This window comes from Oryctolagus cuniculus, chromosome 16 (genome assembly GCF_964237555.1).
Source record: "Oryctolagus cuniculus chromosome 16, mOryCun1.1, whole genome shotgun sequence".
NCBI lineage: Eukaryota > Metazoa > Chordata > Mammalia > Lagomorpha > Leporidae > Oryctolagus > Oryctolagus cuniculus.
The window spans coordinates 49,965,177-49,991,040 of NC_091447.1; the positions used below are offsets into that span (position 1 = coordinate 49,965,177).

At 40.4% G+C, this 25,864-nt stretch overlaps 1 protein-coding gene across 4 annotated transcripts in view; it reads left to right on the forward strand.

Annotated features, from left to right (window-relative positions):
- Nucleotides 1–25,864, forward strand: part of SEMA3D (semaphorin 3D) — a 283,059-nt gene that overhangs the window by 127,966 nt on the left and 129,229 nt on the right. For all 4 annotated transcript variants that reach the window (XM_017344335.3, XM_008261803.4, XM_002713842.5 and 1 more), the window contains 4 exons: nucleotides 7,140–7,282; nucleotides 18,862–18,976; nucleotides 20,129–20,198; nucleotides 23,844–23,988. In XM_017344335.3, the coding sequence (XP_017199824.1) occupies nucleotides 7,140–7,282; nucleotides 18,862–18,976; nucleotides 20,129–20,198; nucleotides 23,844–23,988 (473 nt within the window). The remainder of the gene's footprint in view (nucleotides 1–7,139; nucleotides 7,283–18,861; nucleotides 18,977–20,128; nucleotides 20,199–23,843; nucleotides 23,989–25,864) is intronic.

Genomic DNA, 25,864 nt, shown 5'->3' on the forward strand with positions numbered 1-25,864 from the left:
TTATTCATCCTAATACTTGGAGTTCAGCTGTTTCCCATGTGCCAGTGTTTCCTAAAGCTGAAATTCCAAACTTCTTCTGTAAACAAGGGGATTTAAAAATATTTGTTTAAACATATTACATTTGGATTCATTGTTTGTGTGAGAATAAAGGTATCTGAGCCTGAGCTTATTGCTTGTGCCACTAACTTGCTTTGAGACTTTTCGAGTACTTTAACGTCCCTTCATTTAATTGGATCTAAGATTCTAGAATCCTATGAGCATAGCTGTTTTAAATACTTGCTTTCCTCCTGAATCTGTCCTCCTGTGTGCCGACTTCCTGACATTCATCTGTCCCGGTTTGTTGACTTCACCCACCAGGTACCTGGGAGTTGTCATCGATTCCTTCCTTCTCTTCACCTCCTCTATCTGATTTACCAGTGAAGGCCTCTCCTTCCTTCTACGGGCCTTATTCTTTCCATGGTTGCCATCGCCTCACTGCTGGCTTATTGGCCCTATTTACTACCAGCCGGTCTCCCCATCCCCACCTCTTCCCCTTCATATTTATTTTATGTAGCACCATGCTGGAAATTCTCTGCGGAACTCTTTCATTTACTGCATAATCCTGTGAGAGTTACTATTTGTGTTTCACATAAGGGAATACGTTAGAAGTCAGATAGTGGTCCACAGCTAAACAGGAAGTAGAGTGAGATTGAAACTCAGAATGTCTACCCTCGCTGCATTCTTTTCACAGCACAGGACAGTCCCTTAACCCAAATTATAACCTTTTGACCACATCCCATGTTCCTGAAGCCTGATTACAAACAGGACCCAGGTCTTCATGCCATGTTTGGCAACAGCAGACCAAGGATATGTGTCTGGTGGTAAGCACTAGTAGAGAAAGAGAAAGTGGGGTTCGGCAAGCAATGGGGGAGACCTTGCCAGTCTGGCAGAGCTCGGATAAGTGAATGTAGCAAGTCAGACACTTGCTAAGGGGCCAACGGGCCATTTAGAGGGGACAGGACCAAACTGGACCAAACTGGACAGTCCTTCAGTCCATGGAAGCCAAGACTGGGCAACAGGAGAAATTAAAGAAACTCTGTGACATCCCTGTAACAAGAGGGTTGGCCAAGGGAGCGTTCCTTTATGAGAAATGACTGGCTTCCAGACACCTTTGTGGAAGCTGATGGGGCCCTCTGGCTGGAGTCGGGGATGTGGGAGAGAGTGCAGGTGAACTCTGCCAATTGTTGGGAACGGCAGTGTCTTATTTAGCCTCGTATTTTATACACTGACATGGGGCATGAAGAAAGGACATTTCCAGGTCTCCTAGCTCTCAAGCCCATCCTTCCATCACTGCACTGAGGGCTTGAGGAGAGCAACCTGTCCATCCTTTGGAGTCTGGAAGAATGATGGCCTTTGGGTGGTAGTTATGGGACAAAGGCCATTTCTGTCTTAACATTGGACCACTGCAGGGTGGTCAGTGACACAGCCTACTGGCTCAGAAGCTGCAGTGCCAGTACTAGTAGACACTAGCCACATATCACGTTCTAAATTTCAATTAATTAAGTAAATTAAAATTTTGTTCCTCAGTCACACTAGGCATATTTCAAGTACTCAATAGCTACCAGGGCCAGGGGCAACAATATTCAATGGCACACATGTGAGACTTGAGAATTTCTGTTGGGCAGGGCTTGCTAAGTATACTTGTATGTTAATTATGCATAATAACCTGCCATCATATATTGCAACATATTTGTGAAATTTCTTTACTATTAATATAGACTGTGTTGTGAAACTCTGCTGAGTTTCATAAGTTTGCTCTCAGGTTGAAAGAACTGACAGATAATAAACATTCAAATAATGGAGTCATTATCAATATTTTTTTGTTTCTCCTACATCTTACACCAGTATATTATATATTTCTGATGAGATAGTTTGAAAGTTTTTGTTGTTATATTTTGCTTCTTGTACTTTCATTGTCAGTTTAAGTGCCTACTTTCTACATGTCTGTGATGAAATAGACTCTTATAAATGCAGTATTATGTTTAGATTAAGTGAAATACAAAGATTAAATTAAATTTGTATTTGACTGTTTAACTGCTAAGATGCAAATTTCAAAGACTTTATGTACATATATAAATAAAACTTACTAATTTGGAAGGTAGAGAGAGAGCAGGGGAGGGAGGAGAGGAGGGAGAGAAGTAGGGAAGGAGAGTGAGACACTGATTCACTCCCCAAATGACCACAACAGTCAGGGCTGGGCCAGACAGAAACTGGGAGCTGGCGGCTCCATGCAGGTCTCAGGGCATGTGTCATCAGGTGTGCAGGTATGGAACCAGGGCACCCTGATGTGGGACCTAGCAACATATCCAATTGCTACATCAAGTGCCTGCCCAGAATTTTAACATGATGCTACGTGGATATGTGCATGTCTTATTAGTTTTCCATCTGCCTGGCTTTAACCAGCGTGAAATCAGCTGAACTCTTCACTTAACGGTGCAACTCTCCTCTAGAACTGTCTGATTCAGGTCCAAGAGTTCTAGAAATATGAATCCTTTTTCCTTTCTTCAGATACTTAGCCATCTATTAAATTACCTTACCAGGATACAGTGTTACAAAGGTGTACCACAATGGGCAGCTCTGGATGAAGACTTAGATGGTTCCACTCTTTATTAACTTAATCTTAGAGCAGATCAGGAAGTAGGAAGAGAGAGACAAGTTCTGGTGGTTACTTAAATGCAGTTGAGTTTTGTTTGCATTCTAGGATAAAACTAGGAAATATGACTGCTTAGAAAATGAAAACAAAATGATGCCTCAGCTGCATATGTTTTGTTTTCTTTGCTCGAGTGCCTGGGAACTTTTGCGTCAGGTTTTCAGTTTTAACATATGGAGGCCGTTTTCATTTGTAATTTCTCCTTGGGTGCCCTGTTGTCTGTAAATTCTCTCTCTACATGAAAGGGGAAAAAATAAAGTAACAGGAAAATGATATCAAAAGAAACGATACAGTGATGTCAGGAACTTGCTTTCTGTTAGATCACGGGGTACATGTGCTCATCTGGGTGAAAGGCACTCATGGGGAGAAGTGAACGTGGTGCATACGTCTTGGGTCTATGTCATGTTCAGCTGACAGTGCCTCTTACTGAAGTTTATTTGTGAAACTGCACAATTTTAGATTGTGTCCCCATTAGACAATGTGTTTCAAATGCCAAAAAGGATAAATGTACAGTAATAAAGCCCAGGTGCTTCTTGGTCTGATTTAAAGCTATTTAATTCAACAATTATGCACTAATTAAATGATACCTATTTTTACCCAACTTTGGCATCAAGACAGGAAAGAGTTTCTGTCATAAAATACTGACATCAGGATTCTCAGACAGGACCTAAATTGAATCTGCAAGAAAGAAACTTTCCATTCTTGAAACTTGTATTTATTTTTAACTTGTGAGTATGCTTATTATTTAAATCACAGAACAGAGAACTATTGGATATTCTTTTTATGTAATCAGATTTCTCAGATAATAAGTGTTTGGCTTAAACAGCTCTAGCTTGTCCCTCCAAAACAGTTTCTTACAATACTTAACGAAAGAGCCAGCATTTAAGAGGGGGGTCAATAAAATCAGGAGTGATTGACTAAACACAATACCACTTTTGTTTCATGTTATATACTAGTTGAAAGTGGAAAAAAATAGCATTTGGAACTCTACAGTATTTCCCACGTTGATGCCATAAGGAAATTTCCAAACGTGCCCTGCTGTGACACTCCACCTTTTGTCTGTTCGCACGACCAGGCAGCACCTGGGGCACGGGGTTCCTCGCCACAGCTGCCGGCCTGCGCAGACTGCAACATGGCAGTGAGCTGTCACGCTTATTTGCATCCGTTTAGAGCTCGTGCCTTCTGCTCTCTGTTAACGTTGTGTTTCCACCGGTGAACCCTGCAAACACGTGAAAACCATGCCGTCCGCTCGTGTGGCCCCTTTCCCCTGCTGAGTGTCTGGGGAAGCTTCTCAGGCCACGCCCTCCCGCACAGGTGCTCCTCTTCCCTGTGATGCCTCTCCACTTCCTGTCCCTGACTTTGCATCTTGTCTCTGGAGAACAGTTGTATAAATTTTCTATCACTATTTTTTTTTAAGATTTCATTTATTTATTTGAGAGGTAGAGTTACAGACAGTGAAAGAGAGAGACAGAGAGAAAGGTCTTCCATCCACTGGTTCACTCCCCAAATGGCCTAGCTGAAGCCAGGAGCCAGGAGCTTTTTCTAGGTCTCCCACACAGGTGCAGGGGCCCAAGCCCTTGGGCCATCTTCTGCTTTCCCAGGCCATAGCAGAGAACCGGATGGGAAGTGGAGTAGCTGAGACTCGAACCATCGTTCATATGGGATGCCAGCACCATAGGCAGCGGTTTTATCTGCTACACCTCATATTATTAATTTTTAATTACAAATTCAACTCAATCATGATGCAGGTCTCACAGGATACTGATGTTACAAGGGTCACCAAGCTGCACGTGTACCTCCAATAAACGCTATTCAGAGAGCAGCATTGTGACACAGCAGGTGAAGCTTCTACCTGTGACACTGCTTCCCATATGGGCGCCAGTTCTAGTCCCAGCTGCTCCACTTCCGATCCAGCTCTCTGCTATGGCCTGGGAAAGCAGTAGAAGATGGTCCAAGCCCTTGGGCCCCTGCACCCCGTGTGGGAGACCCAGAAGTAGCTCCTGGCTCCTGGCTTCAGATTGGCCTCTTTCTCTCTCTGACTCCCTGTCTCTTTTTCTCTCTCTCTACCTCTGCCTCTCTCTAACTCTGCCTTTCAAAAAATAAATAAATCTTAGAAAAAAAATAAATAAAAAGAATAATTGAATTCATATTTCTTCGTTTTAATGAATTTGATGAAATTCTTATCCCACAGTTATGGGAAAATCTCTTTCCACAAAGAGTTATTTTTTTAATAAAACAGAAAAAAAAGGAAATCAGAAGTGCTAAGTGGTGATTCAAAAAGGATTTTTACTTTGCTCAGGAATGAAAGCCAACTGTTTGTGATTTAACAACAGCAGGAACGAAGGGCTTGACAAAGCACAGGGGAAAAAAATTGTGAGGAATTGTTAAGATTAATTAGAAAAGAAAATTAAGAGAACCCTATGTGGTTTTCTAAAATTTAATTTTTATGTAATATTCTAGGGCCATTGGGAAAAATGAAATAGTGTGGAGGGTAAGAGTCTACTGAAGTCTTTTTTTTTTTAATTATTTGAGAGGCAGAGAGAAAGAGACTGAGACAGAGACAGAGACAGAGCCCCAGTAGGCAGATTCACACCCTGAAATTCCTGCAGTGTGTGCAACTGGGACGTGATGAAGGCAGGCAATGAGAACTCGGTCTGGGTCTCCCTTGTGAGGAGTAGGAATCCCACTGCCTACTGCTGCCTCCCAGGCTGTGCAGCAGCAGAAGGCTGGAGTCAGGAGCCACACCAGATACTGAACACAGATGCTCAGATGTGACTGGGGTGCGAGCCAGCATTTTAACCACTAGGCTAAACTCCTGCTCCTGTTCAGCACTGTGTAAGCAAGGCGTTAGTAACTCAAATTGATTTGTCGTTGATGCCATACAAGAGTATGTTGTATTTCAAATACTTTTCCACTTTACATAATTTATAGCCATCTTTCCATATATGTATATGTAGACCCACTGAATTTTTTATATCTGCATGTTACTCATATGAGTACATGGATATGCTCAGTCCCATCAGCTTCTTTTTTGTGGTCATAAGAATGATGGCGATGATCATCTCCATTACCCTCCTAATAATAAATCACATTTACTGAATGCTCGTTGCGCGTCAAGCACTGTCAGATGCTAAGTGCTTTATCTATATTAACGCACTTGGTCATCGCATCCGTTACCATACCAGCGGGTGACATGGGTAATCTCACATTACGTCTGAGAAAATTGAGATATAGAGAAGATAAATGAGTTGCCAGTGCTCACTTCTCCAGTAAGTGGCAGAGACAAGACAGAACCTGGAAAGTGTCTTCAGAGCTGATGTTGGAATTGCCCCAAGCACCTTAGTTGTTTCTGTCGTTTTTTCCCTTGGCAATTGCTCAGAATGCAGCAGAGAGCATTATGGTATGTCAGCATTTGAGAAAGGGGTATAGTTCTTCCTAAACTATAAGCCACTGTGGTGAAGCAGGTGTTTGGCCGACTGGTAAGGCTGTCATGGCCCGCATTGGAGTGCTGGCATTGATATCCGGCTCCACTCCTGACTCCAGCTTCCTGCTAATGTGCACCCTGAGAAACAGCAAGTGATGGCTCAAATAACTGGGTCCTGGCCAGCCACATAGGAGACCTGGATTGAGTTCAGTCTCCCAGCTTTGGCCTGTCCCAGCTCAAAACACTGAACTTTTGGGGAGTGAACCAACAGATGGGACCTCTCTCTCTCCCTATGTCTTCCTCCCTCCCTCCCTCCCTCCGTCTCTCTCTTTCTGCCTCTCATATAAAACTTTAAAAAGTGTTTTTAAAGACATCGTGCAGGGCTGGCACTGTGGCATAGTAGGCTAAGCCCCCACCTGCTGTGCCAGCATCCCATAAGGGCGCCTGTTTGTGTCCCAGCTGCTCCTCTTCTGATCCAGCTCTCTACTATGACCTGGGAAGCAGTAGAAGATGGCCCAAGTCCTTGGGCCCCTGCACCCATGTGGGAGACCCGGAGGAAGCTCCTGGCTCCTGGCTTCGGATCCACTCAGCTTCTGTTGTTGCAGCCATTTGGAGAGTAAATCAGTGGATGGAAGACCTTTCTCTCTGTCTCTCCCTCTCAAATAAATAAATAAATCCTAAACAAAAGACATTGTGCATTAAAATGGACTCCATCAGGCAGAAGGAGCCTATGAAATCACAGATTGAAAAGATTTACAAGTCATCAGTGAGGCCATGGCAACTTTGTCAGGCAGCCACCAGTCCTGCTCTCATCTGCTCTCTGGGGCGCCTGGAGAGCTTCTTCAGAACCTCTTTTGTGGACTCTCGTAGAAAAAAACTCATGCACAACTCCCAGTTCCCACATTCAGTTCATGGTTCCTTTTCTGTGTCCTGCTGCTGGTGTGTGTTCAAAAGACACCTGTACTGTTATGGCTGGATCATGTCAGTATGTGAATTTATAGTTTCTTGTTTTTTGTTTTCAAACAGGAGCCAAATTTATTGGAACATTCCCCATACCAGACACCTACAATCCAGATGATGATAAAATATATTTCTTCTTTCGTGAATCATCTCAAGAAAGTGCTACTTCTGATAAGACCATCCTTTCTCGCGTTGGAAGAGTTTGTAAGGTAAAATTCAATTATGTAATTTATTGAAGGCATACAAAAGAGTTCTTCTTGGAAAAATGGAATTAAAAGATGCTTAGTTTACTGCAAAAAAAAAAACAATAAAAACACTTGCATAGTTTTTTCAGGAAGTACATTTTCTGTGAACTTTTGGAAGACCCATGATAAATGACAGATGAACCAAAAAACTCTGACAAGTGTTCATTATGTGCCTTTAAACTTTCATTTGATCTAATATAAGCTTAATACAATAACAATGCTACTGGAATCCTGCTTTTAACAGCAGCACATTATTTTTGACATGGATTTATCTCCACTGAAATAACCTTTCGTAAGTAGACAGACACCTTCAGCCTAAAGCCAGTTATTAAGGGAAGAGCTGTTATGCTAATAAATACACTCAGCTGGAAGCTCTCTTTGGTCTTGTACAAACTTTTCATTTTCTTCCCTCTGAGCCTATCACTTTTTGTTTCGGGCTGTGCCCTCTGGCTTCTGAACACTTCCAGGGACAGGAATACAAACCATCACTGCACTTAAAATTGCTAATGAAAACATGGCTTTTGAATGAGGCCAACTTGTGAGCCTGGATCATTCTTCACCAAGTGTCCTAACCAATAATGCTGTCTCCCACTGATCCCCTCTGCCCCGAGGACAGACCCTCTAAAAGGCATGCTCCTTCTCTCATAATCTAAGAGTCACAGTAATTTCACTTGAAGCCTCTTGCCCTGAGATGAATGGCCATTGCTTGGAGTGGTTGTAGTGTGTTAGTGTATTGAGGCATGCCTTGTAAAACAGTGTCCTGACCCTGAAAACCTGCGCTGTGGATTGACATTATTTGTATACGGGAGCTACATTAACTTTGTCATCAAGGATTTACAATCAATTAAATGCATTTCGAGAGTCACTTTCTGATGAACGTATATAACAAGTGTGTTATTTGTGCACTGGTGCAATGCTGATTTCTTAATAGAGCTAATCCACTTGAAAAAAATTCATCTACAGCAAAGTAATGTTTTTACTGTAGTACAGATCAACGGAAAGTTCATGTTAGAGGTGGAGGACTGTATTAAAGAAAACTTGAGCTGTACCATTTATAAATATTTATACTAAAAGTATAATCTTAATCCTGTGGATTGGCTGTAGAATATTTTATTTAAATTGTGAACAAACTTCTGTAGTGAAAAGGCTGAGAAAATTGTAGAAGATGAGTCTCTTCCCACCACAAAGAAACCCAGACCACACAGCAAGATTTTGTCTTGCTATTGTTCTTACTTAAAAAGCTAACAAATTGTGAGATCCAATCAAGACATGTGATGAATGAATTTACTTAAAAAAAGAATCTCTTTACTCACTCAGTCACCCTGCTAACCGGGCACTATCTTCAGAGTGTCTTACTATGACCTTTTTGTCAAATATTTGAAATATTTAGTTCAAAATGTTTTCTTTGTAATTTTTTAGTTAGAGCACACCCTGTCTATATTTTCACTTTTACTTAATAAAGTAGGATTAAATTATGGCAAAAAGTGGTCATATCTGAGTGGAGATTGTATTAATAACATTTTAAAATAATTTGAAATCTTAAAAATTATATGTTAATGTGTCCCCTCAATGTAAAACGTTTAGTTATAATTTTTAAAAACAGTACTGTTGTTCCTTTTGTATATTATTTTTATACATAAAAACTTACTGTAATAGTATTTGGGAGTATATTCCACTCTGGTGTTTCCTGTTTGACCCCAAATATCACCATAATGTTATTTTATTATTTTTGACAAATAATAACAAAGTGAATTCTGTGAAACAAAATTGAGTTTCATGGCTTTAAACAGAGATGTAAGAGGGACAAGCTCAGTTAAGAGCTAACTAGAAGTCAATTCCATATGCTTTCCCGAGTTGACAAAGGCTTTTTTCGTGCCAATGGGAGTCCTTTATTCTATTTATTTCTCCAGCATATTCCCACAGTACATATTTGGAAATATTTAGGCTTTGTTTTGCTGTTATTATTGTTTAGTTGTTTCTATTTTTAACTGAATATTTTGGCACAATGGGAAACTGGTGACAATGTAAGAGTTCTCTATCTCTTCAGCCAGTAAACCGCAGAAAAGATTTTATTGACCTGTAAAAATTGTTTGCTGACCTGTCGGAGACGTCTCTCTTAGACTGAGCAGAACACAGTGATTGTCAGGGAGGAGGTTTCAGCAGCAGGCACCCATCACACAGAATAGCTTAGAGATGAGGGGAATCTTCTCTTCTTTTTTCTATACCATTCATCCATTAGTGTCATCATCGTACTATTTCAGAGCTTCCACAAAATGTAATGTAATTTCTGTGAAAAATGTTCTACACCAACTGGTGAAACTATCAAACCATTTCCGCTTCTCCCTCTAGCACAGGGAGAATAAACACATAACGTATTTTCAAAAAGTTGGAAAATTGAATTCAAAGATAGAGTTTTCACAATACTCATTTCCTTGGACTTTTTGAAGACCCTTTACATAAACAGCTCCTCAGACACAAGGTGATGCCAGTAAGGTCTGAGGACTCTGAACATACAGAGAAGCTCAGAATCCTCTCGCCAGGGAATTAGTGCTTGAATTGAGTACTGGGGGCGGGGCGGGGGGGAGCACTGCACTCGGTAAAGTAATGAAAAACCAGCGTTTCTGCCAGCGTGGTGATAGAACAGTGAAATCTTGTAACTGGAATTCAAGGGCTATGTATGGGTGCAATGTCTTGTGAGATTAGCTTGTTAAATTGAATTAATAGGAGTCTTATTTCCATATTAATGAGTGTGAACTCTCCCCTGTAGGCAGTGAAGAGTTATCAAATGTTTTAACTAGAGCAGTGACAGGATAGATAGATAGATTGAGCAACTATTTGAAGAATGCATCTGAATTGAGGAATATTTGTAATTGAGAGACCTTAGGTTGTTCTCTAAAGTAAACAAGAGTAAAGAGATAAGAGTAAAAGAGATACTACAGATAGAGGCTATTTCTAAAAGGCCCTTAACTTACACAGTTTCTATAAGTTCCTTAATTTCCATTCTTTTAATAATTGCAGTGTAGACTAGTGCTGAGTTTCTAGAAGCTTTGGTGCAGGTCAGGAAATGCACAGGGAGATAAACTCTGCTAGGAAACACCAAAATAAGCTGTGGGCATAGGTTTTATGTCCAGATGAATTGAACTTGATGAGGCTCCGGATATGCTGCCGTAATAATCCCTCAGAATATGAATCGGAGGCTCACACGGGTGTGGGCTAGTGAATGTAGAAATCATTCACGAGTGTCCTGGTGGTTCTTCAAGTTGTGTGAATGTCTACAGTGTCTCAGGAAGATTTGCAGGACAAGGCCAGAGGGGAAAGACAGACTCCCGAGGGGGTGATGACACTAAGAAAGAGCAGAGGAACCTGCCAGGACCATTGAGAGACAATGGTTGGAGAGGTAGGTGGAGAAATGGTCCTGTGCTGTCACAGGTGCAGGCAAGGGCCGGCCTCGAGAAGACAGCATTTGTGGATGACGTCTCACAGCGAGAAAGAGTCAGGTAAGATGAGGACGGAAAGCCAGGTATTGGATTTGGCAGTAAGAATATCATCAGAGAACGTGGCCTGAATAACATGAGCATTCCGCTTGAAGTCAGATGTAGGCTTAAACCTTCCTCTGCTTCTTATTTGTTAACCTCAAAAATGAGAGCACCCATCTCTTCAATTACTGTTTTACTAACCAGTGTAAGAGATCATATGAACTTGGATGTGGCAGAGTCTGAGGAGGGAACTGAAAACAAGGGTGGCTTAGATTTCTGTTTTCAAGCACGTCACACAATCTGTTGCAAGAGACCTATAAAAAACGTATATGCTTGCTCATACTAGCAAGTTAAATGGTAAAATCCCCATGTGAGTGCGTGAACACACACATGCACGTACACGCTTTTGGAGCCAGATAAACCTCTGTGTAGGAGTGGAAGAAGTTGGTGGTGATGGTGGTTTTGTGTGTGTGTGTGTGTGTGTGTGCACGCTGCGGGTTTAAAACAAACTAATGATGAAAGGTTTTGGGGAAAGCTGATATTTTATTAGTTGTAAAGGTTGAAATTATTATTTATTTTGCCCTCCTTTTTAGGAATAGCTATACTTTATAGATTAATCTTATTTCTGAACATAATCAAAATAATTTGGAGCCATATCAAATTATGTAAACAATTTGAGTGATACAGATTTTGATCAGGGGATGTGGTTGGGGAGAGAGTGTGTAAAGAAACTGTCTTGGGAGATAATTTTGCAAGGCAGTGTTCTTAAGTGACAGGCTGAGATGAATAAGTACTCTCATCCAAAGAATCCTCGTCACTCTCAGGGTGTTTATCATTGTCTCCTAATGAATTATTTCTCAGGAGTGTCACTGCTTTCCAGTCCAACTGCTTACTCAGTCTTCTCATATTTAAACCATGTATTCAGTCTTGAGTGGTTTCTGAAGTCTTGTCAGACTGTTGTTCTTTGATGTTGTTCAGCAGTCAGTATGGGGACGTGCTAGCTGGTGTAAGGGACACCCAGGAGCACTGATCTCATTGGGGATAAATTTCACAGATCTTTGTGGTGAGGTATTAAAGGTTGACAGAATGAGTGAGTGAAACAGCATGAAATAACCCCCCCCCCCCCAGATTTACGCCTGTTTACTTTGCAGGTTCATACTTTCAGATAACATGATTTATGTCCGGTGATGTTTATTACCGGGCGTGTGTGAGCGTCCCTTTCCCTTCAAGATACACCCTGCAGTGAAACCCCGTCGCTTCCAGGCTTGCCTGCGGTTTTCCACCTCGAGGCCATTCTGTGCTGCTTTTGGATTCTGTTCCTTTCCAGAAGCATCCTCCGTTAGTTTGCCTGTGCCAGGCCCCTCCAGATTCCAGCTGTAGGCTAGGCCAGTTCTCTGTTAAACAGCGTTTCCTTTGGTCCCTGCCAGGAATTCAATTTGGATGGCCTTTTCACATAACTGGCCTGGGGGGTCTCATTAATAGCCTTTTGCTTCGATTCCACGTGCATTGTCTATTTTGATATATGGCCCTGAATTTGGACAGTTACTGCCTTTGAAGATCTGTGTTTTTAGGCCAGTGACACTTTCCGTATTTATTGATCTCACTGTGTCACTTACAACCTCAGTGACAGATTTAGTGCCCAGTACCTACAGATGTGCTTTTGCCTTCCTTCCATCTGTTTTCCTGTTGGAGAAATTCCTAGGAAGGGATGCATACAGTTTGCTGTAGATTTTTCTTTTAATTTAATGAACTCTGACCCCACCTGATGAAGATGGATTAACCGCCTAAATTTACCTAATTTAATCCGCTAAATTGTAGAAACCAAGTTCTAAACCATCATGCATTACCCAAGATTCGCATTTCTAGCAATCTTTATGAGTCTTGGAAGCAGCCAGAAAACATGTTCTCCATTTCTGTTTGCTTTGTCATTCTCCAGTGGCAAGTCAAGAACAGTTACCGCTAAACAGTAGTGTCTTTTTTTTTTTTTTCTTTTTTGCCATGGAAGCCTCTGAGGAATTTATCCCCTAATAACTGCTGGCTCAATACCTGCCATAAAGATTTCCTTTCTTCTCTCTCCACTGTCTTAGATATTCGAGTTTGTATATTTTTGTTTCCTCTACTCTAATCTTGAAGTATCTCAAGATCAGTAGTAGGTGAGTAAAAGTCTACTTTCTTGGCTGCCAAGCTGTCTGGAATTTATTTTGGATTCTGAAGCATCAGAAAAGGTATAAAACCTTTGAAAATAGTGAAAGGATCAGTTTAAACAGATCTTATTCTATCAATAAGAGAAATAGTACCTATAAAATTCTATTTTTTATTAAAATGTTTAAATTCAGTTTCTCAAGAAAAGAAGAGCTATTTGTGTCTACCAGGTGCATGTCTCTGTGTGGTACATCTTCATTTCTGTATTGGTTTCTACAACTTAACCTGCGTTGATTGCCAGACAGTAGTGTTACGTGAAGACTTAACTCAGCCACCCTCCTCTCCACTATTGTCTTTCATTTTTGATGGTCAGAGTTTCTGAATCAGGCGTGTGGAACACGTTGTAGCACCTGGCAAAGGAGGACTCCTGGGCAGAAGACGGAGGTGCACTTGCTTGAGTGGGCTGAATGCACTAGCTCCCATCGGTTCATTTATCATGTGGGAATAGGCAGTGTAAGAATGTATTTTAATACCTCTGCATCCCCTCTTAAGGAGACTCGTTGGCTTTGACATAAACTTCCTGTTTTGTTTCTATGCTATCATGATCATAGTTTCAGGATTTTAAAGAGGCCACTCGGAGTTTGGATTTTTCCTTCTGGAGATGCACAGAGCCCCAAGCAGAGCATTTTAACTAAGTTTTCAAAGAAACATTCTGCAGTCTGTCCTCAATTCAGCAGAGGTGGAGGCAGCACAGAGAGCAGTGACCTGGACAATGGCTGTGCGATTACAGTTGCTGTGATTGTGTCTTTACTGTCCCCAGAATAAAAGGGACCACAAGGGCTTGGTGACAGTCACAACACAAGACTGTAGAAAGCCTCAAGAGACAGCTTTTGTTCTGAAGGACAAATCAGAATATGAATATGACATGTTAAAATATAAGAGGCATTAAATAAAAAACACAGAAGTTCTAATGTCTGTAATCTTATATGCAAATTTGTAAAAATGGATAACAGAATGCCTGTGTGTTTGCCTCAATGGGACAGTTTCAGTACCACCATGGAAGAGAATAGAATCGAATAGGAGAATACACAACAAATACACTGATGGTTTTCAAAGTATTTCAGAGAGAATTTTATTCTCTTGCTTGCACAAAGATACAGAAAAAGAGCATTTGGCAAAAATAAGAGCATTCTAAAGAACTGTGTTCTAAGTGGAGAAATTACAGCTTTTAACTACACCATCAAACCTTGCTTTTCTTATCTCTTTTTATTCATTACAGTTCTTCTTCTTTAGTGCCTATTGATTTGAACATCCCAGTATCGATCAACTTAAACTAATTGATATAATTACAAATCTCTGAGTGGACATCAGATTCTAATATACTACAACCTATGTTCAGAACTCTTGGATATCTCATTCACTGATTGATAAAATCTTTAGAATTCAAAAGCATTGGAGCTGCACATTAATTACATTTTCCTGGAGCTTCTGTTTCCCAATATAAAGGTGAAAATGACAATATTTATAAAGTGATGAGAGATCCTCAAACAGGACCGCATATACAGATAAAGGCACGTTTAACAGATGAACCCAGCAGAGCGACCCAGAGGTCAGAAGACACACTCAATAAAAGTTCATGTGTGACAGCTTCTAGCTACTCCACATGTCTATGTAAGATTTATAAGAACTTGGGTTTGCTAGGACAACAAAAGGAAAATGCAGTCACCTTTAGCTTGCATCATGACCAATATATCTATTCGTAGATATCTTGATTCGAAGATCATATTGATTCAAAATATCACAAAGGATTCCAAGGTAGTACATTTTACAGCCATAGGGGAATTAATTATAAGTTGTGTTTTGTCTTTGATCATTTTTTGTTTTATGAGTCACTCTGAAATTGAGTGATAAAAGTAAGGAAGACTGTGAATGTTCCTTGCTACAGAAAGCAAGGAGACAGGCATCTTCAGCACTTACCACCCAGCTTGAATGCAGGAGATCCGGCCTGTTTGCATTTCATTTCATTTCTTTGTTACTTTCATCTGCATCTTTGTATAGAGGATGTCAGACTTTTGGCAACCCCACCACAAGGAGGCTGTGAGGAGACACAGGGACATGACTGGTGGCCAAGAGCTGTTGATTCTGACATCTCCATAATAAATCTATTGTGCCGGTGAGACAGTTGTATTCTTCAGAACTTCACAAAAATAAGCAAGGAGGTGACAATTTAGTACAAAAGTGGTTACCTCCCTTTCAGCCCTTTTCTGGGCTTAAAGTTCTCAGGGGGTGGGGGGATTGTGTGGATTTGCAAACAAATCCCGGGCTGAGAGCTGGTCAACAAAGTCAGCCCAACTGACACTGCCCTCCAGGAGAAATACAACTCCTGGCGAGGTGAACTTTGCCATCCCAGGTCATGCTCCTGGATGTCTGTGAGAGTTACTATCCAGTCATTAAATGCTTATACTCCATTCCTGAGAGCTATTACCAGAAACTAGACTTGTTTCCCTGCCGACAGCAGGTGGCTTTCATCTTTGACCTGGGTTTTTTCCTGTGTTTGTTTTTATCTTTTTTATTCCTTGAGGGGCTGGGGAAGACTGCTGGAAGGATAGGGAAGAGCATTTAAAGATTATGGTGTTCAAAGGTTTGCAATTTCCATTTGTTGCATCTTCCAAAATGCAGATATAGCGAAATTCCTTCCTTGTCCAACACATCTGAAGCTGGTAGAGCACTGAGAATTTTCTCATGGTTACCCTTCAACACAGGTGCTCATGTAAATAGAATAGGGAGGAAATGTTCAAAGCAAGCATTTATTGTCACTTCATGTAACCGATTGTTTCAAAGAATATAACTGCTCTTTTTTTTATGATGAAATACTGACATTCTGTACACTTGTTCAACGAATTTCATAGATGTTTAGCAAAATAATTTGAACATCTTCTCTGTGATGGGGTAAACCAAACATGGTACTTACGTTTTCATGCATGATTGCTGATAAATGTATATGTATGGAACCAATACTATTTTTAGTATTCCTTGCAGGCCCTCTCAAAATATAGAAATATAGGCGAAGAAAATTTAATAAATACCATAAGTATATCAAAATAACGCATTGAAATAAAATGTTTTTACTAGGGCCATACTCAGCACAATTCAGGATCTTCTAAAAAGATAAAGTCCAAATATGTTAGTTTAAAGAGATATAAATCAAGGATCACAGGAAGATGAGGAAATAACTTTTGTATTTTAATTCATTTAAAAATCTCTTACTTTCTGATAACTGCAGATATGCATTTTCTCACTGGAGTCCTTCTCTGCATGAACACAGAATTCATTATTATGTTAGGAGGACAGCCAGTATTTTCCCCATTCAGACTAACATCTAGATTAATATTTATAAAATGATATGGGGCATTAGCATTAAAATAAGCCATATCTAGATAAGTCTGCCTTCATATCTGCTGGCATTTGGAATCATCCAATAACTAGCTGAAATATTTTTATTCATGAGCAATAACATGAATAATAGATAACTCAGTAGATAACAATAGCTCACATAATAGAAGCACCTGATACAAAATATTTAGTTGCGGGCATGCTTGGTCCTAGAAGGTCACTGTGTAGAATGCAGTATGCATCTTCTTAAGAGGCCACGGATGATTTCCTGTCTTCACTCTATGAGATTGTCTACCAGCTCTCCGTTGTGTGCTTACTAATCCACGGACACATTGGCCTGGTTTTGGTCTTCCTTGATCTTCACCCAACTTGTTTTTGTAACATGTTCCTGCACTATTTTAATTGACCCCGAAATTCATCAAAACCACGTTTGTCCTGGTTCTCCCTACATGTTCTAGATCATTCCTTTTCCCTGAGTTTTACCCTAGGGTATTTCCTGAACCCATCTCTGCACATGAAGCCGGCACGGATCATAGTTCAGAGTTACATCCAGCTCCTCCGAGGAGCCTCCCGTCATGTCCCTCTATAAGGAAGTTTCAGAGGAGACTCCGACTCCCTGGCTCTTTATACCTCTTCTTAAAAAACAAAAGTTTTACTAATTTCACCTTGTACTTTTAGCTACTAGTTCATTATTAAACATGCATTCACTAAACACCTGATGGGCAGGGTGTTAGTGATGTATCTGGAGTGAGTATTGGGTGAAGGGAACAAGGGAGTGCATCTTCTGGTGAGAATTAAAAACTATTAGAAACCAATGAGCAGTTATTGGGTTTTTATTATCAACACACGCCAGCCGTTCTCTGCAATATCAGTGACAGAATACTTCTTCTACTGGGGAAGCTTCTTGTTGGTCTAAACCATTGGCTGTGGTTATTATTTTGATATGTATATCATGTATGTATTGTCAGCCCCCAGCACACGTGAACTCAGCCACTTGTATGTTCCAAATTACTAATGATTTGGAAAAATGTAAAACAGTGAGACATAGTACAAACTTTGAGTTGTGCTATCTTAGCTCCTAGGTGAAATACTCAATAGAGATTTTAATGCATGTGTTATGTGAAATATTTTATAGTTGTTAATACCTTTGTCTCAAACATTTTCTATCAGCTGATGTAAACCTAAAGCACAAATAAAGAGAATCATAAGTGTTACTGACTTTTACAGAGATACAACTGGAAATTATGCTGTTTGGTGGAGGAGAATAGAAAGCATGCAAAGAGTGATTTTTTCTGGGTGTCATGGACAGTAGGTGGGCCCTTGTGACAGACACTAAGGCTGTAGTGATACCCATTGTCTCTGGTCTCCATCCTCCTTCCTCCCTCTTTCTTCATAAATAGGAAATATTTACATGACCTTGAATTGTCTTCTTTGGACAGTCATTTCAATGCTTTTCTGTAGTGTAATTGCACAGATAAAAACAGCATAGTGAAGATAGTTCCCAGGTATTCAGACTTGAACTTTACAGCTAACTGTTCATTAATTTTACAGAATATAAGTTGATTGAAGGATAAAATATTTTATGTAACTTATATTTAACTGTAAATAGATTAGTGGAAAAATGTCTCCAAAAGGAATTTCTGAAAGTTGAATTAAGTGCTTAATATATTTACTGTATAAATCAGTCTCATTTATTAGAAGCATGGAAGAACTAGCTGAGTCAAATAAACAAAAAGTCGTATTAATTTAATGTTCCCAGGGATATATTACTTTAAAAATAAGAAGTATATCTTTTATGCTGAATTAAGTAATGCAATCCTGTTTATTCTGTTTAATTGATTTAAATGCTTGTTTTGCTAAATGCTTCACAAAGTTTTAATGAAATGCTTCAGAGTAAAAGTATGGAAAACACAGAGTAATATTTTAAAAGATTTTTTATTTCTTTTATTATGTACATATTTTTATTGGCTTCATGTTTAATTAGTAATGCACTAAATTTGGCAAGTAATATTTTAAGTCTACTTGGAGACATTTCTAGAGGATTTAAATATTTTTCTTAGTCATATAACTAATACACAAGTCAGTGCTAACAATTTATTCAAGTTACCTGGCAGTATGCTAAGCACTTTACACAAATGTTTCCATTTAATCATCAAAATAACTATTTTAAGGCACTAATTATATTTAATCAATGAGAAAACAGGAACTTGGAGAACTGAGTGGTGTTTTGCAGGTCATGGAGCAAAAAATTGGCAGAAATAGGACTTGATTCCAAGCCTGCCCTATTTACTCCAGTCTTGCATACATATTCTCATTCAGGGGATGAAATTGCTTGCATTGCTTTCATTTAACCATGAGAAAAGCATTTAAGGTCCAGGACAAAACTGCCTTTTCCATTGTTCTGAAGTTCGTGGACTGAGTGTCCAGGCTCTGTGTCTGTAAGCGATGACATTACGAAGACATTGTAACGGCCACCCGTTTTAGCAGGTGGTAGAATCATGTTCATAAATCTTTTCTCCCCCCACTTTTCAGAATGACCTAGGAGGACAACGCAGCCTGATAAACAAGTGGACGACTTTCCTTAAGGCCAGATTGATTTGCTCCATTCCTGGAAGTGATGGTGCAGACACACATTTCGATGAGCTGCGTATGTCACACGTTCCTTTTTCCTTGGAAAAGTTTTACTGCCTCATTATGTAATTCAGCAGATAGACAGCGTGTTAGCTCCAAATACCTAATTGTACTTGGATAACCCAGCGTGGAGGGCAGGAGGGGCTGTTACCAAATTAATACAAGGAGATACACTACGCCAGATCCAAGCTGTCTGCAAGGATTCTGCTTGCTTTGTCGGGGTCCTGTTAGTGAATGAGACTGAATACTGGGAGGCAGAGGAGATGAGCTCAGGGACTGCAAGTCCGTTCCTGTGCACTCACGCTGCACCTCCTGGAGGTAGAAGTCAGGTCCTTACAGAGCACTGCCCTCTACTGGAGAGAATGGGAGATTGGAGGAACTTGTCCCTCTGGGTGTAATAAAGAGGACACACAGCCAAGTAATAAACAGATCTTTTTTCCCCCCCGTCCTTTTTTCACTCCTCCAAAAGATAACTCTAGATGGACTTTTTGGGTTTTATTGTATATAAAATTAGCATCATTAGCCTTTGTTTTCTCAACATTTCCGCTTTTGCCAGGCAATGTGAAAGTGAGTGTAACACTGCATGATTTCATCAGCATTGTGTGTTTCACAGTACTAATGTATGTATTCAATATTCATGGATGAGCTCTCATGTTTTGTTCTAGCCCACTCACATTTTAAGTAATTTTTTAAAAATATTATTTACATATAACTTATATTCAGTATTGCATTACTTACTTGTTTAGCTGTTTTTATATTTTACCAAAGAGGTAGTTGAGACAGTTACAGGATATGTTTTCACACTGGTGAGTACAAGTTACTTATGATTTTGATTTCTATTGTGTATGAAATCATGTAGTCCTCATTGGAAATAGTTGTAGATATTTAACAATTGGATCATCCCATATGTAGGAAATTGAAGTAAATACCTAAGATGTTAGGTGTCCAATTCATTGCCTCATAGTTAGCAGAATAGGCAAGCAAAACAAAAAGTCAACAAAGTGAAAAAACAGTCTTTTATTATTAATTTATTAAGGTTCAACATACTGACTCTGCTACTTGAATTTTATATGCTGTTTGGAGTTTCAGAAATACTGTATTGTTAAAAAAGATACATGTAATGTTGGAAAATAAAAATATAGTAAATGGTTATTTTTCCCATTAACAGAAGATATTTATTTACTCCCCACAAGAGATGAAAGAAATCCTGTAGTATATGGAGTCTTCACCACAACCAGGTATGTTCAACACCATGCTTTTTTTTTTAGATATATTTATTTATTTAAGAGGCAGAAGCACAAACAGAGAGGAGAGACAGACAGAGGTCTTCATCCACTGATTCACTCCCCAGATGGCCATGAAGGCTGGAGCTAGGCCAGTCTGAAGCCAGGAGCCAGGAGCTTCTTCTGGGTCTCTCACATGGGTGCAGTGGCCCAAGCACTTGGGTCATCTTCCGCTGCTGTCCCAGGCATCAGCAGGGAGCTGGATCAGAAGTGGAGCAGCAGGGACTGGAACAGGTGCTCATAGGGGATGCTGGCGCCATAGGTGGAGACTTAACCTTCTACACCACAGTGGCAGCCCCCAACAGCATACTTTTGAACCTTTTGGAGAATTTGTATGCATACCTCTGTGAGCCAACATAGTTACATGGGTTTTTTGGTCCCCTCCTGTGTAGTACAGTGTTGTGTGCATTTTTCAGTTTGCTTATTTAGCTAGTGTTTTTTTTAAATCCTTTAGTATTGACATAAAAACTTTTTGTTCTTTGTTTATGCCAGCATAGTATCCCCAGTATGGTGACCAGTTTGTTAATTATCCCCTGAATATATGGACTTCTCTGTTGATTCCTGTTCCTCGCTGCTACACATAATGCTACAGTGACTTACCCTGGCAATACCATTCATTCCCCATATGAACATGTAGAAAAAGTTCATCTAAAATGTTTATTTTGAAAAACCTATGCATGGGTTTTAAATGTTTTGGTACCAACATAAAGATGTGTTTAAATGACAGTTTACACAGGGGCGCCAGTTCTGTCCCGGTTGCTCCTCTTCCAGGCCAGCTCTCTGCTGTGGCCCAGGAAGGCAGTGGAGGATGGCCCAAGTGCTTGGGCCCTGCACCCCATGGGAGACCAGGAGAAGCACCTGGCTCCTTGCTTTGGATTGGTGCAGCATGCTGGCAGTGGCGGCAATTTGGGGGGTGAACCAGCGGAAGGAAGACCTTTCTCTCTGTCTTTCTCTCTGACTAACTCTGCCTATCAAAAAAAAAAAAATGACAGTTTACACCAACATTTTCAAGTCCCCTTATCTAGCTGTTCTGATAATTCCCAGGATAAAATAGCTGGGTCCGAAAGGCATACGCTGCCCTCTTCTGTGTGATGCTGCCCGGTACATGTTAGCAAGACTGTGATTTTCTTAAAATTCTGTATCTATCGAGCTTTCTTCATTTAAGGTTTATTCATTTATTTAAAAGGCAGAGTTACAGAGACAGAGGGGGAGAGAGAGAGAGAGAGAGATAGAGATTGATTGATGTATATATTGCATCTGTTGATTCACTCCCCAAATGGCTGCAGCAGCTGTGCTGGTCCAGGCAGAAGCCAGGATCCTGGAACTCCATCAAGGCCTCCCACATGGGTGCAGGGGCCCAGGCACTTGGGCCATGCTCCACTGCTTTCCCAGGGTGCATTACCAGGAAGCTGGATCAGAAGTGAAGCAGCTGAGACACAAACCAACACTTATGTGGGATGCCATGTGGCAAGCAGTGACTTCACCGACTGTGCCAGAATGCTGTCCCCCGTGGCTCCGGTTTCTCCTGTTCCTGTGACTGCCTCCATTCTTAGAAATAACTTTCACTTTCTCCACAGCTCTGCTATCAGTCTTTCTATTCACTTTAGCTTTGGAGGAATTGGAGGAATTGGCACTTATTCTGAAGAAATGATTTTGGCTGCCTTCTTTTGAATAAATTTGTATACCAAATAGTTTCCTAGATGTGGCCAGATCCATGTTTAGTGCCTAGTACTTTCTGTATAAGCTGAAATGCATTTTGGTTGGGAATATTTCAGAAGACAGAATACTCTGGGGTTAACTGTCAGATACAGACTGAGGGCATGTAAGCAGGAAAGGGAAGAAGGCAGCCTGAGAAGCTGCTGTGTGGGACTCAGTCTGTTCTGTGCGCTTGTCGAGTGTGAACATCAGACCAGGTGCCTGCAGGTCCTCTAGAGAGTGGAGCATCTCAGCTCCGGTTCGCAGGCGCCTTTCCATTCTCAGAGGTTTCTTGCAGTCACTGTGTGTCCTACACATAAGAAATAGGTGTGTGCCATCAAGCGGAACATCATGATAGTTGTTTTCCTCTTACTAAGTTGCTGCCCACCCAGACTGCAAACTTGCACGTCTGCTCTTTGTCCTGGGTGCACTCTATTGTTTTATACTTAATGCGGCCCTGAGGGCTGAGGTCCTGTCGGAATGCAGGCCTTGTTTTTTGTCCAATAAGAAGCCATAATTAACTGCAGCCGTGCAGATGTCATTAAGCACGATGCATTATTCCTTCTGAATATCATAGGCAGACTGTGTGAATTTATGGAACTCCACTTCCCTTCTTAGTGGCTGGCTTTCTCCGAGCCTGTTCACCACTGCCTCCTGGTGTTTCCCATCCATGTCAGTCCAAGAATATTAATGATTAGTCCTCCTGGAGAATCCTTAGCTCGTTGATGTAAAGCTGCGATGATTGGGTGCATAGATCAGAAAGGGTAATCTTGTTTGTAAGATCAGGAACCACTGACAGATTTAGACTCAGAGAAAATGTTTTTAATTTCCAGAAATAAAACAGAAAAGGAAACATCTGAGAAGTGTTAGCAATTTTCCATCATTAGTTTGCAAAGATTTGTAGAGTTCCTACGGTTTTTCTGCCTCTTAACACTGTCTCTGATACTTTGTAATCATGATTAGTTTAAGGATCAAGCAAGTTACTGAAATACATAAAATTCAATTCAAAAAGGAACACAAAGAAAAAATAGTTCAACGTCTTAAACATCAGTGTAACAAAAGCCATGAATTATTTTATAAAGTTTTTTTTTTTTTTTAATTTATTTGAAAGTCAGAGTTAGAGGGAGAGCCAGAGAGAGAGGGAGTGATGGATCTTCCATCGGCTGGTTCATTACTTAAGTGGTCACAAAAGCCAGGGGGCTCAGCCAGGCCAAAGCCAGGAGTCTGGAACTTCCACATGCGTGGCCAGGTCTGAGCACCTGTGCCGTCTTCCTGTGCTTTCCTAGGCACATTAGCTGGGAGCACAATCGGAAGTGGAGCAGCTGAGACTCAAAGAGCCAGCGCTCATATGGAATGCAGGCACCACGGGTGGCAGCTTAACCTGCTGTGCCCCAGAGCTGTCCCCTTGAATTGATTAGCAATTATTGTTTACAACATTTATTCACTTTAAGAAAACAGACTACATGATAATAACTCACATGATTCCGCTTTAAAAAATAAGTAATGCAACTTTATTTTGAAAGCTCTTTACATGGCATTTTGTTATAATATTTTCAAATAAAATTGAAAACTATGTGTATACACAAACACACACACATAATTTTGTTCCTGCGCATTCCTCTCTCTCCTCCAGTCTTTCTTGGTAATTTCTATTTGTCTAGCAGGTTTCAAAGGAGATCTGACCTCCCCAGTGAGAGCTTCCCATGCTTGCTTAGTTTACTGTAGTTCCCTGGAATGTAGGTAGGGTCACTCACTACTCAGGAACACTTGCTTGCAAGCTCCTTGAGGACTTTGACGCGTTCCGTCTGCAGCACCTGTCATGTAGAATGTGCTGGTAGTTTTGTCAGAGCACCTGCTGAACTCTACTGAATGAAGCAGTGAGTGACTCATGTTGCTTTCTTTCAGTTCCATCTTCAAAGGCTCTGCAGTGTGTGTGTACAGCATGGCTGACATCAGAGCAGTGTTCAATGGTCCATATGCTCACAAGGAGAGTGCAGACCACCGCTGGGTGCAGTATGATGGAAGAATTCCTTATCCCCGACCTGGCACAGTATGTATCCAACCCAGCAATCGAATTATTTTTCTGAGATCATACTTTATTCCTGATTATTGTAATAAATTATTCAGTTCCCCACAGCAACATGTGCTCTTCATTTTTCAATAACTTTTTTCATTTATGGTGATTGTTTAACAATTCCATCTTTTGTTTGAACTTAACCTTTTTCTTTTCTATAAGAATTTTAATACCATGGGAAACAATGGACTCCACTGTTTGGAGCAGACCAGGCTGCCAATACAGAGCTTTCCCCCAATATGTCTCATAGAGTCATCAAACTGATGTCACTGTCTAGAATAACAAATATTCTAAATTAGATGTAAGTGCCAAATAAGTAATTATTCCCTACACACGGCTCTGCAGAGAGTCCTCTAGTCTCCTCTTCTGCCTTGAGAAGATCTTATTAGTTACAGTCATTTGTCTCAGTTATCTTCTTCCTTGTTATACATTTATCTTTTTTTAAATTTTGTTGCACTTCTAACATGGTCAGCATTTCTAAGATGGGAAGATATTTTAGAGAACCCTGAATCTAAAATTCTTTTCAAGTGCTAGAAATTATGTTTAATGTACACATGAGACAAGTAAGACATGTGTTTTATTTATGCATTGGTTTAAAAAAAACTACATTTTCAGATGTGATGTATGCATTAAAAATGGAAGACATTTTTATTCTGTTGATATGATTAAAAATACTTAAATCACTTAAATTATTCAAGATTGGTTAATTTACTTTCTATTTGGAAGAAAAATATTTTGTTCTTTTCATTTAGAATTTATTTTCCATATTTCTACTAATAGGTCTAAAATAATTATCAAAAAGTTTCTCAGAAAATGTTGACTTAACCCCTCAAACATTTCACAATATTGTCCTTTCACATGTCTATTTGTGGTGGGAAAATAGCTGGTAACTGTGTTTTCTGATATTTTCCCACCATCCTCTTATATAATTTAATTAAGTTTGGGAAACAAACACATTATACAGCTATCTTGATGTTCCCTTCATAATTTCTCAATGTAAATTTGTTTCAAGGTTGTTTTCTGGCTGGATTACAACATAAACTGAACAGATCTTCCAAAGAGTATCATGATTTTGAGGATTCCCTTCTTTGTTTTCTCTTTTTTTATTATGGCAAAAACACCTTCCATGAGATGCACCCTCTTACATTTTTCAGTGGACAACACATGATTGTTGACTGTGGGTACGGTGTGGGTAAGGGATCTCTAGAACTCACGCGCTGGTTTAGCTGAAGTTGCGTGCCCTGCAGTTAGTAGCCCTCCAGTTTCCCTTCCCCTCCACCCGGGGCAGCCACATCCCACACTTTGCTTCTATGGATTTGACAAGATTACTGCCTCCAGGAAGTGGAATCTCACAGGATTTGTCCTTCTGTGAATGGCTTCCTTCACTTAGCATAATGTCCTCAAGGTTCATTCATGTGGTTGCAAATGTAGAATTTCCTCCTTTTTTTACAGGCTGACTTGTGTGTGTGTGTGTGTGTGTGTGTGTGTGTGTGGTGTACCACAATTCCTTGTATTCTGTATTCATTCACCTAAGCACATTAGCTTGTTCCAGATCAGAGCTATTATAAGTAGTGGTACAATCAACCTGGGAGTGACAGTATTTCTTTGGGGCCCTCATTTAAATTCAGGCCATCCCAGTGCCCCCTGGCCAGTGATCTAGACGTCGTAAGAGGAATACCTCGGGGCTGGGCGCGTCCACATCCATTGTAGTCCATGACTTGCATGCATGCATGCAGCAGTTGAGTCCTGATAATCTTTATGAAAGCGATGACTACTGATGCTTCTAGATCCTCGTCTTCAGCTTAGGGTATGGACTAGAGATGCTGCAGTGTGGTTGATGTCATGCTCTCTC